The sequence below is a fragment of the Miniopterus natalensis genome, chromosome 17 (assembly GCF_054644295.1).
Source record: "Miniopterus natalensis isolate mMinNat1 chromosome 17, mMinNat1.hap1, whole genome shotgun sequence".
Taxonomy (NCBI): Eukaryota; Metazoa; Chordata; class Mammalia; order Chiroptera; family Miniopteridae; genus Miniopterus; species Miniopterus natalensis.
In genome coordinates, this window is record NC_142097.1 from 18,521,459 (window position 1) to 18,537,688 (window position 16,230).

The following is a 16,230-nucleotide window of genomic DNA, read 5'->3' on the forward strand; positions in this document are numbered from 1 at the left end:
GCTTTGAAAAAGGAAAGAAAAAAATAGGATATACACGTGCTCTCAAAGCAGTGCACTTGGGAGGTTCTTTTCTTGTTCTGGCCATGCTGCCTTTGTTCAAGCTGATTTTACATTTTGTGAGCATTTAAGAGCCGATGTAATATTAATTTGTATCTAATGTCAAATTTTTATGTGTCTAAGAATGAAAGAGGATTTTGAAATCATTTAGATGTCACTACAATGGTAAATGATTTTGAAATCATTTAGATGTCACCAGTGGACTCCCACCACGGACTAGGCTCTGACTGTACCAGATGAGCAGGGTAGTTTGTGTCTACCAGCTGTGAAACAGACTGTACCTTATGCAAGCCAGAAACGGACTTGGAAAGCTTTCTCAAAGAGTTTTGGTGAGGTTTGGAGCACTAGCAGCTCTGGAATAAGAATGCAGCCCTCTCGGGTGACTGCGTTGAAGGGATCACCATACTCACTTGGTGTAAAGTTCTGCCTCTGTCCTTCGAATGGCATCTCCTAAAGTAGTAATACAGATTCTCTCGTGACGCCTGTCTGAGAAACTGCAGGCTAGTTCAAACCAAACAACATTCAGGAGCTCTGATTTGGAAATGGTCGAGTTGGAAGAGATTCTAAAATTCTTCTGGCCTAACCTCCCATTAGAATGCCTTCCTGCAACCCTTCTGGTGAGAGTGCTGTTGATCTGCTGAAGGCTTTCCTCATTGGAGAGAGTTTTTGCTTTTGCTTTTTATTATTTTTCAACTAAAATGATTTCCCTATAACTTTCTTTCCTTTAGTTTTAGTTCTGCCCTTTAGAACAACATACGACTATTCTACTCCCTCTTCAACATAACAATCCTTCAGACATTTGAAGACGGCCATCATGTCTCCCCTAATTTTCTCTTCTCCAGGTAGAACATCCCCATTTCTTTCAGCCTTTTCTTAGATTTGATGGTTTAGTGACTTCATCATTCCTGGTTGTCCTCATCTCAAAGCCCCGTAGGTTTTTAGGGTACCTGGGTAAGTGCTCCAGGTGTGATCCCACTAGTCCAGAACAGCGGGCAGTCATGCTCCACAGTTAGGACACCTGTTTACTGCATGAATTCACTTTTTAGCGGCCCCATCCCACTGTTGATGCATATTAATCTTGGGGTTAATTAAGATCAGATTTTTTTTTCTCTCATATGATGTGCTAGTAAGGCAGTGTCTCCTCCTCTCTGATTGTGTATTTGCCATTTTTAGTTGACTCTGAATCTAATTGCAGATACGTACGTATCTCTATTAAATGTCACATTCCTTTTGGTCCATTTGTTCTAGCTCAGTCATTTCAAACATTATTTTTGCCATTTGTCCCATTCTATATCTCTCTCAACATTGTGTTATTTGCAAATTTTGAAGATGTCTTCTTTATCTTTCCAGTTGTTGATAAAAAAAAAAAAAAAAAAGTTGAATACCCAAAGATTGAGAGAGAGAGAGAGAGAGAGAGAAAGAGAGAGCGAGCTAAAGTGAGCAAGCCCTATAGCACTCCGCTGAGAACTCTTCCACATGACACAGGCTCCAAATCCTTGGGGAGAGATTATTCTGTCCATTAAAAATATTGAATTATCCAGTCGTATTTTATCTCATTATCTTAAGAGAGATTTCATGGAGGGCTTTTTATGAAATCACTATATAATTTCTGCCACATTCCTCCTGCCTACCAGCATAGGAATTTTATCTGAACAGGAAGCGACATCTGTTAGGGGCCGTATTCTTGGTGAACCCACCTTGGCACCTAGTAATTGCTGATCACAGACCATCCATTTTATTTATTCTAGAAGCTCTTGGTTGTCCAGAATTGCAGATTAGTTTATTGTCTGCGTCTTAACAACAGTTTTATTCTTAGATCGGTTTAGTCAGCTTTCAAACGAAGTAGGTTGGGTGTGCATCATTGGAAAAGCTTGCTCGTAGTATATTATTCTGTACAGTGATCCTCGAAGAGAAATCAGTCCATTTTGCCATATTTATTTGTAAACTAGAAATTATTTAATGGTGATGTCAAGATACATCACTGATACCCCGTAATCAAGAACCGAAGGAATGAAAAAGATGCAGAGGGAAACCATTGTACCTTTCAAAGAACTCTTCCTGATCCCTGGTAGTATTTTAATAGCTTAGTTTATAGAAGTACAGTGGAAATTTGAAAGTTGTATATTGAAGTTTTTTCTAGTTTTTAAGAGGATGGAGATAAAGTTGGTGGGGGTGGAAGCCCAAATTAAGTGCCTATAGGGTCTGGATGGATAATGTAAATGAATGAAGGTGGCCACATATAAAAAATAAGAGAGGGTGGGGACTGTGACAGGCCATGTCTAAAAGAGGCCCCCACAGCTCAGCTCTGGTGTCTCCAGGTGTTCTGATTCTATGAGACTAGACTAAAGCAGGATTTTTATGTGAAATTTCCTGATATTTAAATAATAGCAAGTTAAAATTTTTAAAAGTACAAATCAGAACAAATAGAACATCTTTTTTACAGGCCACCAGTTTGCAACCTCAGCCTTGGGATATGGCTTAGAGTTGTAAAAATGCACACACACAAAAGTACACCTGGGGAATGAGAGTGTCTCCTTCCCCTTTCCCCGTTTTACTGCTTCCACGTGAAGGATTTGAGAAGGTTACAGGATGATGGGATGAGGGAATCACCTTATGCTAGTATTTCTCAGGTTTTGGCAGCCTTTGGTGGCTGGTCACCGTTGGTTTGCCATGTATGTCTTAATGTTACATAAGCAAAAAGGATTGATTGATTGAATACAAGCCATTTAAGAATTCAGCAGGGAGGATTCTCACTCAGCACTAACACTAACTCTTAAGTTTTTGGTTTTAGAAATCCACCATGCCTAGTATTTGATTTGGAACTATAAAAGAGCAGTTTTAAAATTTTGATTTAAGCAAAAAGTTTCATCAAATGTCCACAAAGCATTTGGTAGACAAATATTGGTACATGCATGTTGTTCTCAAATTAGTGCATGGAAAAACTTTGATTACTGCATTAGAAATTACTTCTAGACATAACACATGTTTGGGGCCACATTCTTCTCACCCTCGCCCCAACTTTGACTTACTTGTTCAAATACTTAATTTAAGTGCCTGCTCTGGATAGGATTTGCTGTGAGCTGAGGCAAAATATGAAGATGAAAAAAATAATGGACCTCCCTTTAAGTACCTTTCTAAATATTAATTATGGTAAAATTTTTTTTCTTTAAATTTTGGTTGTATTTTCAGTGACCTTAGCCCCATGCTAAAAAAAAGGAGGTGCTATAACCTGACCATGAGAGGATTTAAGCCTTTTAGTTATTTTATACTTAGGCAATTTTAATAGATTCATTTCTGAAATTGTCCATTTTTCCCTAGCTATGTGTTTTTGACCAGGAAAGATTATCTTTTTTTTTGAGCTTATTTACTGGCAGTACAGATTTTAAGCAGAAAGCAGTAATACATTTTTTCCCAGCTTAATTGAGTGTATATTGACTTCAACAAGTAAGACAAGTGTTAAACTATGTATCTGACATGTAACTTTGGTAGTTAGGGCTTGCCCTTTAGGGCTCGAGAGGTTTATGTTTCCTTTAGAATAATTTAAATACATTTGCAGGATGATTAACGTGGTCAGATGATCTTAATCTTTGGTAATGCTTTCATTTCGAATAGTGTAAATCATGTTACTGGGGAAAAATAGCTTTTGATTATATTTTTATTTTTAAATACCTTTTTAATGTGGAAGTGTTAAAATGATTATGCAGGCGTGAGCTTGAATTGTTGGTTTGAACTACCCAGGATTTCAGTTTATTTATTATTCTCACTTCAGAACACTCCTACTTTGTATGAAGATTCTACTACGCTGTAGTGTGCTATGAACTTTAATTTGTCCCTTCCTTTAGGTGTTCACTTTCATTTGTCTGTGCCACTTAGTCATTTTTTTAACTCCTCTCGGTCCCTTTCCCAGCTAGTTTTCTGTGTACAATCCACTCCTCCTAACCTATAATTCAGTCACCATTGTTTATTTTACAATTCATTATTTTGGTGAGATTTTCTTTGTTTATTTTGGATATAGGATTTCTTTTATTCCATTTTATTATTTGCATTAGCTATATAAATTACGTGTTCATGTTACTTCTTAAGTTTGGTAGCAGCATTTTACTTTAGCAACCAAGTGCATAGTTCACACTGAGTACTTACAGAGACCCAATGGTATGATGGACTGTCTTCATACCCAATGTAATTTCTGCCCTATTTTTACTGTATTTTTAAAATTGGATGTATATGACACTTAAGCCATTCATTAATGACTTACTCCATTTGCCCATGTTGCTTTTAATAATCACCTAAGTTCCTCTTTACATAATTTAAAATCATGTCACTTAGTTTAAGAGCCCCCCCCTTTTCTGTTGAAGAAAGAATTTTACTTTAGTCATACCAGAATGAACTACCTTTTCATAGGATTGCTTTATGAAGAGGATAGGTTCCTAGAATTCTTGATGTTACAGAGATTCTGTTGGGAATGTAGGAATTCTTAGGATATTATGTTATAGTAAAATATTGTATGCAAGGAAGTCTGTCCTGTGTTTAGTTTCATATGAAACTTCTGTATTCCTTTGCGTGAAGGTCCTTACAAGGCTTTTATTTGAATTTGGATACGTAGGTCATATGTTTAAAATTATACAAGAGATTGTTATAGATTCTCATTAAGTATGCTGCTGCTTATAATTTAAAATGCCTTTGCCATTTGGTTAGTACATTAAAGGACACACAAGGTGGAGTTTGCCTATTTCAATCTTTAAGTATCAGTAGTTATCATGTAGATATTATGTTTCCCATGGCATATTTCCCATGTATCTATGATCATCTAAATTTTTATTCTTCTAATGCTTGGTAAAGCATTATTTTACATTGATGCCCACCTGTGTCCTTTCCCAAAGTATGTTACTGTTCAGGCATGCTCAGTTAATGGCTCTCTTAGGACTTTTGTGTTCTAGTTTATCTTTGTTGGATACATACTATACTTTGATTCCTATTTTGAGAAATATCTTATATTAGAATATTCATGCCTACTAGTTCAATTAGGAAAATTTTCATTATTAAAAGTAGTAGTAGTACAGGCATTTTTATTTGAAATAAATATTTTAAAAAATACTTCACCAGGCAGAAGCATTGAGAACAATAAAAGCAAGAAGGTTCAGAATTTTTTTTTTTAAGTGAGTTATTAAAAACAGAAGACTATAGTTTTGGTGACCTCAGTACAGTTTTCAACTTAAGATAGGTAATTGAAATAGCAAAAAGCTATATGTAATACCTATGAGCCTTAGTCACTCTAGGTTACATGCATTACCATTATATAGATTATTTCAGAGTATTAACTTAAAACTCCATACCTGAGATACATACATGGATGGAATTATAAAATTGGAAGATCATTCATATTTGTGCATTTGTACACCTCTGAGTTGTGTTTGGAAAGGGTAAAATGAGTGAGAAAAATGAAAAGTAAGAAATTCAGACTTATTTCTGACAAGCTGTATGGGAGGACTGGAAAGGGTCTGTGTGGAACTGCTCTTCCTAAAGCCTCAGCCTTGTCACCTTTGAGTATATTCTACTTTACTTTTCTTTCCTCTGCATAATAGCCTGCAACCTGAGACAAGGTTAATTGATATCTGGGTCTCACTGAATTCTTCCCCCTTCCTCACATTCTAATTTTTGCAGACTTTTAGATCCCTTTAATAGAATTTCCATACCCCAGATATATAAAGCCCTGTGACACCTTATAAAAAACAAAATTAAAAATACCCTATTTGGGAATAGCTAGGATGGGTTTAATGCCGTTGAGCCCTTTAGGATTTGATTATTTTGTGTTTCTAAATTTCCAGTGGATAACATTCCCTTTATTTATTGTTGGTTAAATACATTGGACCAATAAAGATTTTGGGCCATGTTCTTATATTCACCACAAATGTATGCCTTCCTTAAGGCATTCTGTGCAAAGGTATGTGGAAATTTTGGTCACTCTGTTATATGCCTGGTGTAGCTTTTCACCAAGACATTCTTTTTATTTTATTTTATAGTTTTTATATGTTTTTATTGGTTTTTAAAGAGAGGGGAAGGGACAGGGATAGAGAGATAGAAACACTGATCGGCTGCCTCCTGCACACCCTCTACTGGGAATCAAGCCCACAACCTGGGCATGTGCCCTGACCGGGAATCGAACCAGTAACCTCTTGGCTCATGGGTCAACCACTGAGCCACACCGGCAGGGCCACAGAGACAATTCTTTATTTAACTCTTTATTGCCTGAATTTTGAAACATTTCCTCCTTTGTGCCTTATTAAGTAGCAGCCTTAATAATACCCAAGTCCAAACATATTGATCGGCTCCCACACCTTTCAAGAAGCACTTGTCACCTGATGGGTATGGGCCTTCAGCACTCCCCAGACAGAAAACCAGCCTCCAGAACACAAGGGTTTTCCACCCGAGAACTTGAAAGCTCTGACAAGCTTCACGTGATTAAATTTATATTTCAGCAGTTAGTCATTATTTCTTACGTTCTAAAAAGAGACGCTGCTGAACTAAATTATGTTATTCCAAATAGAGTAGGAAAATGTGGTGACTCTGGTATATCGATAGATTTTTTTAAAAAGAAGCTTTTTACACAGACTCACACACACATCTTTAACCCTGTAATATTGATCTTGGGGAAGTCTTTTAAGGAAGCTCTCCTAAATACAGAGAAAATTCTTATGTAGAAAGATACTCATCACGTCAGTCATAGTCCCCCGTGAGTGGAGAATAGGCACCAGACGGACACAGCGTGGCCCCTTAGAATGTGTGGAGAAGTCCTCACCTGGTAGTTTTCTAAAGGATATAAAATTACATAAATTATACACGCCGTGTTTGCAGCTAAGTGAGAAATACATAGAAAAAGTCTAAAAAGAGATATCCCAGATTTTAATTAGTTGCCTTAGGTGATAGGACTGTAGGTGATATTTTCCTTCCTGCTTTTATTTTGCACATATCTTACAACGGGCATGTATTACCTTTTTAATACTAAAATACTTTAAGAAGAAAGAAAAAGTGTGCAATAAGATATTATAATTTATTCTAAGATGATATTTTATGTGAGTCATTTTGAAAGAACCATAGTTTTGAATTGGGGAGGAATTATTTTTGCCTGAATTTAGAATTGAATTGGGAAGCAGCTTTATGAAACTGTTATTCTGCTTCTACTTGGGACCTAAAATGATAAACATGACTCAGTTCTTAATACTTATGGAATACAATTAAGACGGCACTATTCTTTTTTTTTAATCCTTACCTGAGGATGTTTTTCACTGATTCGGGCTGGGGGTGGGGGGGAGAGAAACACCAATTGGTTGCCTCATGTATGCGCCCCGACCGGGGTCAGACCTGCAGCCCGCCTATGTACCCGGACCGGGAATCGAACCCTCGACCCTTTGGTGCACAGGACGACGCTCTAACTACTGAGCAACACCAGCCAGGGCGAGATGGCACTATTCTTTATTCAGGTGTTGTCAGTTAGCTAAGCAATGATAAATGTGCCATCCGTTATAAATGCTTTCTCTTCTATAAATAGAGCCCAGTTAGTGCCGCTTTTAGATTGAAATAGTTCTCTAAGTAGCTTGCTATCTGTGTGGTTTTCCATGTCTAAAGTGCCTGATTCCAACGTGGATGGAATCATTAAAATATATTTTATGAGTTAATAGTTGCCTTAAGTTTTTAACTAGCTATATCTTGAGCATGTATCTATATTGTTTGTCATATGTACATATGAACTACTGTTTTGCCTATTCACGGCTATACTACAGCTTGGGGAAAATAATTACTGTCTTGAAATACAAAAGAAAGCTAAGCAATAAAGTCAGTCAGACTACATTACTTTTTTGAATGATAATACTTTCTTAAAATACAACAAAGGGAGCTAGTGCATAAGATTCCGTACTTGAATATTTATGAGAAATTATTTTGGCTGATTTTAATCTTCCTGCAGCTAACTTTAATCCTAACCCCTTTATTTCCCTAAGTTAAAAAATAAGTGTAAAAAAGTTATAGAAAAATCCTCCATCAGTGAAAATGCACAGAAATCATATAGAGACCAAAGCTTGAAGCAAAAGCTCTAATGCACTTTTAACCTGTGTTCTCACTTTAAAGTCTGTACATCTCAACTGATTTGAAGTTGTAAACTTTGAAACTCTCTCATCATAGGTTCATAACAGTCTGTGAGTTTGCAATGTTGGACACAGTTTTTCACAGATGTGTTTTGTAGTTTTTGGTAGTCTGAAATTAGAAGTGTCTATGAACTTCCTGATTAATAGTTGTTAGCCTCATTTTGAATGAATACTTGCGGTCACCACATGTTGTCAGACACTGCTTAGGGCATTGGTTTCAAGGGCTTCCCCTTAGTGTTTTGGTTATACCAAGACCAGCCTCTGCGGGATCTATAGAGAATGTACATTACAGCCTTAGGTTTCCTTGCCTAGTATGCGAGTGTGTTTTAAACAGTACATATAGATAGATTTTTTTTTTAAAGTTTTGCAACTTGCTATAGACTACATTTATTTTAAATACAAAAACCATGAGAAGTATCATATAGGGTGGCAACTCAGTTTCTGTGTGGGCTGTTTGAGAGACGTTATTTTCAGTCCCCTTTCGTGAGCGCTGCTATGAACCGCAACCTGTATGCATGTGTATAAAAGGTTAAGAGCCCGGGTAGCTGAGTGGGGTGCCATGCTGTTAGCAGACGACGAAGGCAGCATTACCCACCAGGTGCACGCCGTCAGCTCTGTTGAAGATTCCATCTTCATGGAGTCATCCCATGGTCCACTTTTTCTTGAAGCCAGGTAACATTTCCCACGAGCAGTGGGTCGGCCTTGTTGGGAGTTTTTCCAACTGGAAAAATTCAAACCTAAGCATTCTCTTCCCTAACTTTGAAAAAAACAAATAAAACATTGCCTGATGAAATAACTAATTCGCAAGGAGGAATGAATTTGTTATCACTTTGCTTTGTAAAATAATAATTATGTAAGGAGTGATTTTTTTTTTAATAGAAACTGGGGAGGAGAAGCATTCGGAGTGCTGAGTGTTGTTTTGCCAGGGTGATAGCATGGGGCACTCTGGATTGTATCGTAGTCTTGTTCCTAGGGATGTGCAGACTGCGTTTTGTGATGACTAAACTGATCACTCTTTACCTATTGCTGAGGCACAGTAGTTTTGTACAATTTCTATTCTTGGCTCTTAACTCTCTTGCATGTCAACGTCTTGGTCTTCTAATGATGTCTGACTTTTGCTTCAAATCTGTTTAACTTAGTTGTGAAATAACCTGAACCAGACAGTCTCTCTAAGCTCTTAGTTCTGTTAAGTTTCCTGCATCACCTCAATTGTGTTCACTTAACTGAAACTCCCGTGACACTTGAATAAATGTTCCCGCCTTTGCTCTAAAGCTTTTTTCTCTTAATGGTAAGCTGTCATACTTGAGGCTCTTGAGGGTGCTTAGCAGTGCTATTAACTGAGCATGCTCACAAACTCAGTTTGTGGTACAGGCTGTCCCTGTTCTTGTCATGCATAATATGGCTTCTTTTTTTTTTTTTAATATCCTTTACTTTTCATTCCATCATGTTACACTGTGTCTTTTAGTTGTTACCATTGTCACTGCCTGTCTAACTAATACCAGGGTTGGTTGGTTTGTTTCCTTTCTTTAATCAGTAGTAACCAAAATAATGCAAACTGATAAATCTTCCCCACTCACTTTGCTGGGGGCGTTTCTTTTGGTAAATTTTTATGGGGCTCAATATTTCCAAAGTTGACTTCCAGCATTGCTCTTAGAAAAGTATTGTCACTTGTCGCTTAACTGCTTACAAGACAGCTTTGGGTGCCTGGAGACTCGAGATTGCACATTAAATTCCTCGAAATTGACCCTCAAAATTGTGAGGTCCCAGTCTTACCTCCCATTCTGAAGGAACATGGTGGTGTTAAAAAGTGGGACGTTGCTTTGCCTGAGTTCTCCATTTCCCATGTGAAGAAAATGTATAAAATTTTCAATGTTGTTTACCCCCAAATCGTAACTAATTGTAAAGACGTTCGTTTTTATTCATGTCTACATTATAAGATAATGATCGTCTAAGGAAAGTACCTGTGGCTATACCGATAAATATTGTTGGTAAGCATTGCTGTACGCAATTAGCCTGACAAGTGTGCTAATACTTCCCTAAAAGTAGACCGTTAATACTGGTATTTTCGTACTAATCATGTTTTAAATATTAATTGTATTTTCTGACTACAGGCACGTGACACAAGCTGACCTCAAGAGCTCCACGTTTTGGCTTCGAGCAAGTTTTGGTGCTACTGTTTTTGCTGTTTTGGGCTTTGCTATGTACAAAGCATTACTGAAACAGCGATGATTAAAACAAAAAATACTGGCCCCTACCTACCAAATACTTTTATGTACATTCTGAATGCTTTAAATTCTGCTAGAAATATTGACATATTTATACATGCAGAGTTACTTTATTAATTATTTGTAATTCGTGCATAAATGTATTTTAATGATAGTTATAACGGCAGTATTGGCTGGCATGTGGAAAGAAACAGCTTAGCAGCCAAACTAAAGTGGCTAAGTTCCAGAGGCCAAAAGGGAATGTTTTGTAAATAATGTACATATTCAGGCAAGATGTGGTCTCCCAAACGGAGTTCTAGAAACGATGTTTCTGGACGTTTTTACACGGTATTAGTACTCAGTTGGCTCACTCTCCTAGGCTTAAGTCAGCTCAGAGATTGTATTTACTCACGGATCACTTATTTATTTCACGTTTAATCAGGATGACCTTTGGGTCCTTTTAAGTCTACGAGGCACAACTTACCATTTTCTCTCCCTTTTTAAAAACAAGTCGATGTCAGCTTACCAAACAACTTTCTTTCGGTCATTTGCTGTGGGCCAGCCTTGAAGCCGTCCTGCGGTCTAGACAGTTGTGTGCCTGAGTGTGAGACCCTCCTGTTAGGAAGCAGTAAGCTGGAGGCGATTAGCAGGGGTGTTACCTGAGAGATTGTGTTGCTTCCTTTGTCAGTATGTTGAATTTTATAGCCCTGTCAATCAAATGAGAAAAACAATTTGTATATTATCAGTGTTTTTAGTTTGAATAAAGAGTCACCACTACCACAACTGGATTTCCCCCCTGAGTGTATGTCGTTCTACGACGGCTGTGTCTGTTCTAGTGTGTTGCAGAAGCTGCATGTGTCGCGAAGTGTTCTGTGTCTGGCTAGGATAACCTAGAAGCAGCACTTTTTTAAATGGTAAAATAAATCTAATGAATATAAACTCTCACGATAAACCTATTTTTTCCATCATTGACCTTTTCAAGTATTTAAATAAATAACTACTGTGTACTGTGATCTCGAGGGGTTTTTTTGTGTGTGTCTTACAAAGTAAGTATTTCTGTACAGATGGGAGTGAAATCCTGTGCCTTCTATCTTTCTTACCCTGGAAGTTATTTTTTGTACAAGAAGATAATACTTGTTAGGAAAGAAGACAAGTAATGGTTTGTACATATAAGAGGAAACCTAGTCTCAGAAAGGGCCAGTTGCTTTCCTCTGCACGTACCTCACTGGTGTGGTTTCTGCTCTGATTTACTTCCTGCCTGTAGCGTGGATGTTCCCCCCTTGCTATTCTGAGGAATGTTGTCTCCTAGGATCACACTTTTTTCTTTTTTGGCTAATCCTCACCTGAGGATATTTTTTCCATTGATTTTTAGAGAGAGTGGAGGGGAGGGAGGCAGGGGGTGGGACAAAGAGAGACACATCGATGTGAGAGAGAGACACTGATTGCTTGCCTCCCTCAAGCACCGCGATCAGGGCCCGTGAAGGAACCTGCAACCCAGCTACATGCCCTTGACCAGGAATTGAACCCTCAACCCTTCGGTACATGGGCCAGTGCTGTACCACTGAGCCACACCGGCCAGGGCGAGATCACACTTCCTGAGCAGCCAACCGCATAATTTGCTAGCTACAGGCTTGTACGTAATATGTGCCATATTTACTTCCATACTTCCCTGCTTCCCCTCCCCCCATTTCTGTCCTGAATTTGAGGAAACGGGAAATTAAGCAAAAACCTGGTGACTCCTCATTTGCATTATTTTCTGAGAGAATCCCATTTACCAAATAAATTTGTCAGTTCCACAGCTTCCAGTGACAGTAAATTCATCCTTTCAGGTTCTTTCCTGCTCAGACTAAAACGTCATTTTAAATGAATATTCCTTATAGATGGTTTCATTTGTGAAAAACAGAGGCAAGAAGGTAGTTTGTCCAGAGGTGAAAAGTGGTGTCTTTGTATATTTAGGTTTTTCTCTCAATCTCTTCGTTTGAAAGTTTGTGTCCGATTCACAGAAGACAGACCGGCAGCGCCCTAGCTCTCACCTGCTCGGGACATGTCTCCCTGGCCCAGCCTAGCAGCCGCCTCTGCGGTCACTTAGGCCAGGCGGGCAGGTCTCGGAGGGAACCCTCACCGGTGTCTCCTCTCTGACCTGCAGGCCCACGTGCATACTTTTCATGCCACTCCCGCTTTCGAGGCCAGGTAACGCGGGGCGATACGGGAATGAGTAGTGACAGGCTTCTGGCTCTGGCGCTCCCTCGGAGGATGCGAGCTGTAGGAGCACTGAGGGAAACGGAGGACCTTGGGAGCCTGAAGACGGAAGGGAGAGCTTCCACTGTGCAGCAGTTGCTTTGTCTTTTAAGTGGACCCTTCAAGGCCGCATCCCGTAATGTTTTGATGAATAGTGAGGCCGTCGTGGGAAGAAGCGTCGCTTTGAAAGTTGCAGTCCTGTGGCGTGATGTAACAGCTTGGCCTTCCTGAGCACGCCAGAGGTTCTGCTGCTGCTTGCCATGCATACAGGTCTCTCTCTCTCATTCGACCAAAGCCAGCAATATCCCCCGATGCCGGAGCCTGTAAACGCCGCAGGAGGGGCGGGCTCTTCTGGTAGGAGATTGGGAGCCCATAACCATCCTGACGTGGCCTGCGAAGGAAGAGGGCCGAGGGCTGTGGGTTTCTCTGCACCTGTGTGCATCGCCTGTGCGGGGAAGGCACCGAAGAGGAAGTGTACCGATGAGCCAGCCAGTCCTGGATGCACTGAGAACTTTCCTGACCTGAGGGAAGGCCACTGAATAATGAATTAGCTGGGGGAGAGCAGAAGTAAGTGCTCAGACTCTGGGTGGAGCATAAATCTTCCTTCAGCTGGCCTCAGAATGGAACTGGTCTTCGCTTCGGTGCCCTTTTGTGCGAATTGCACTAGTAATAGTCAATATGAAAGTATCTTCTGAATATATGCTCAGATCTTAAAAATGAACATGTGACCTCATTTACATTCACACATTTAGTGGGCATCTTTTTTTACTTTATTTTTTTATTGATTGATTTTAGAGAGAGAAAGGGAGAGGAGGAGAGAAACGTGATTTTTGTTCCACTTACCGATGCATTCATTGGTTGATTCTCATATTTTAGTTTTTAACAGCCCATGTGTTTGTAGGAAGCTGATTGGGGGCTAGATACTTTTTGAGAAATACCACATGTCAAGATGCTTAGAGTCTGAGGATGCTCCACACAGGCAGGTAGCCTGACTCCTCCAAAAACCTTGATCCCCAGATTCACAGCCCCAGTAGCCAACTTACTAAAACATCTAAGCTTGCAAGTAATTCTCTCCTTATAACTCTGTTTATCAAAAGTCTCCATCAGTGAGAACACATCTGTTAACCTGCTTGGCCCTCGGCTCTGTGGGAGTCTCTCACCTGTGAGCATCACAGCAGTGTATCTCCGATGTCTCTAGTACATCCCGAATTTAAAAACTGCCCCCCTGCCCTTCCATGGCACACTCACACTTGTCAGACCCATTCGTCTGTTATTTTTGGTTCAGAAAGTATGGACACCTCACTAGAAGATGAGATTTTGACATCCTTGGGAAACACTTCCTAACTTTATAGAGCCCTTCTGGTTCCTAGCTGTACTTTCCAATGATAGCATTTGGTCTATAGATTTTATCTCCTCCTTTAGCTGAGACAGTTGCAGAAGTCAGACAGTGAAACTGGGAGATTGTCCTTCCTTCTGGGTTCGAAGGCTGCACATTGATGCGCACCCACGAGGAATGGCCTGTGTGGTCTTCATACGCTGAAAAATCCAAATTCCACAAGAGCGCTTTTTCAGTATTTTCCTATTCATAGTTTACACATTGGTCTTTCATAATCAGATAATCTTTGGATGGGCTTTTTGGAATGATGTGGGTATCTATGCTGTGATGTAACTTATGGGTTGCAGACTTTTTCTGTAAAGGGACAGATAATAAATATTTGAGACTTTTGCAGCTACGTGGGTGGCTCAGCAGTTTGAGCATCGACCTAGGATCTAGGAGATCGTGGTTCAATTCCCGGTCAGGGCACATACCCAGGTTGCGGGCTCGATCCCCAGTGGGAGGAGTGCAGGAGGCAGCTGATCAGTGACTCTCATCATTGATGCTTCTATCTCTCTCTCCCCCTCCCTCCCTCTCTCTCTGAAATCAATAAAAATTTAAAAATAATGAAAAGTAGAAGTGACTTTGAGCCGCACTATTGGACTGAGCCTGAGCCATGGCGGGTACCAGGTGTCCTGACTCCCGGGTCAGCGCCCCCTCCACTGTAGGAGCCAGCCCTCAACAACTTGACTTGATACCGTTAGTAAGTTTGCAGTATGTTCCATTTTAAAAAGCCAGGCCTAAGGAAAAGGGTACAGAAAAAATACCTCAGTAGAGTTTCAACATTTCTGTTACTAAGAAGGGTTAACATTGGCAAAGCGCATTTTCTGGAAGCCTTTCAGTTCCTCAGAGGCCTTTTGCCTTCGAAGGCTTCTGGTAGCTGTCACCAGGTAACCGGTGATGTCTATTTAGAGGCGTGCAGGCTTGGTGGTTAGGTTTATTTCGGGTATAGATCATCGAGTGAAGTAGGGATGTAACTAGTCTTTTAAAAACACTCTATGATTTTTAATTGTTCTTAAATTGTTAATTTTGAAGCAAATACTTTTTCATATTTTATTTATAAGCGGAGAAATACCTTGGAACGGGCATTAATCGAAGGGGAAACTCCTAGAATCAGGTTTTGTCACTGACTGAACTGTTTTTATCTCTACTTCCTTAATCTGCCTCTGGGATTTCTTTAACTCCAGCCACTTCTGTATACGATTTAGAGCAGAAGAGGTTGAGTGTGTCTTCACACATTCACTTTTTTTTTTTTAATGCTTTCCTCTCAGCCTCTTATTTCCCACCCCGCTCACCACACCTGGGAACTTGTAAGGAATACACTTTTCAGGTCCCACCCCAGGCCTACTGAATCAGAAACTTTGAGATTGGCGCCCAGCAAAATCTGTGTCACAGGCCACTGCCCCGTGATTCTGATGCAGGCTAAAGTTGAGGACCACGGCCCTAAACATTGACGTTCAGATCATTCAGTACATCACCCTTGCCCTCAAAGAGGTTACAGTCTGTTTGGGTAGCTAAGTTAACAGTAGTTAAATTTTTAAAAAGACAAAAGTTATGCGTGGCTACCAAGTTAGTATTACCAGCCCTGGTCTCACTCCAGAACCCACACACCTATTCCCAGCTTCCCGCCTGTGACTTCCTCTTGGCTGCCTGAGGCACCTTGGACACAGCTTGGCACCCAGCACTGACCGCTCCTTCCCCAGTTTCCCCTCGTTAGCTGGGTACACCACCACCCACAGGGTTACCTTCTGCTCCTTCCCACACACGCAGCCTGTCTGCAGGTCCTGTTGACTCTACTTGCAAAATGCACCGCTTATCTTCATCTCCCCTCCTGCCACCCACCTGCGTCCTGGCCACCGCGACTTCCCACCTGGGCTAAATGCAGATTAGCTTCCCGTTGGTTTCCCACTTCTTTTTTTTCTTCCAAAACCCATTCTCTTTGCAGCAGCCCTCCTGCCAGGCCTGCCTCAGTTCTCCCAGGGTCTGCTCATTGGGAGTGACACCCGGACCCCTTGCCCTGCCTCGCGGAGCTGCCGAGCCACCCCTCGCCTGCTTCCCTGCCCTTCCCGCCTCCAGACCTAGTGCGCCTGCTGCAGGCGGCCGATGGCCGGTTCCCAGAATCAGGGTGTTCTCAGCCTGGAATGCTCTCCCTTTCGATTTTGACAAAGCCGCCTCATTCTTGTCCACATCTCAGTTTAATGTCACCTCCACGGAGAGG

The 16,230-nt window shown here is 40.5% G+C and overlaps 1 protein-coding gene across 6 annotated transcripts in view; it reads left to right on the forward strand.

Annotated features, from left to right (window-relative positions):
• Nucleotides 1-11,412, forward strand: part of RHOT1 (ras homolog family member T1) — a 52,394-nt gene extending 40,982 nt beyond the window's left edge. For 4 of the 6 annotated variants that reach the window (XM_087826034.1, XM_087826036.1, XM_087826035.1 and 1 more), the window contains one exon: nucleotides 10,307-11,412. In XM_087826034.1, coding sequence (XP_087682160.1) covers nucleotides 10,307-10,424 — 118 coding nt within the window. In that variant the 3' untranslated portion in view covers nucleotides 10,425-11,412. Of the gene's footprint in view, nucleotides 1-785; nucleotides 900-8,723; nucleotides 8,868-10,306 lie in introns of all 6 variants that reach the window. The other 2 variants (XR_015715858.1, XM_087826038.1) reach the window with 2 other exon arrangements.
• Nucleotides 11,413-16,230: the final 4,818 nt, after the last annotated feature.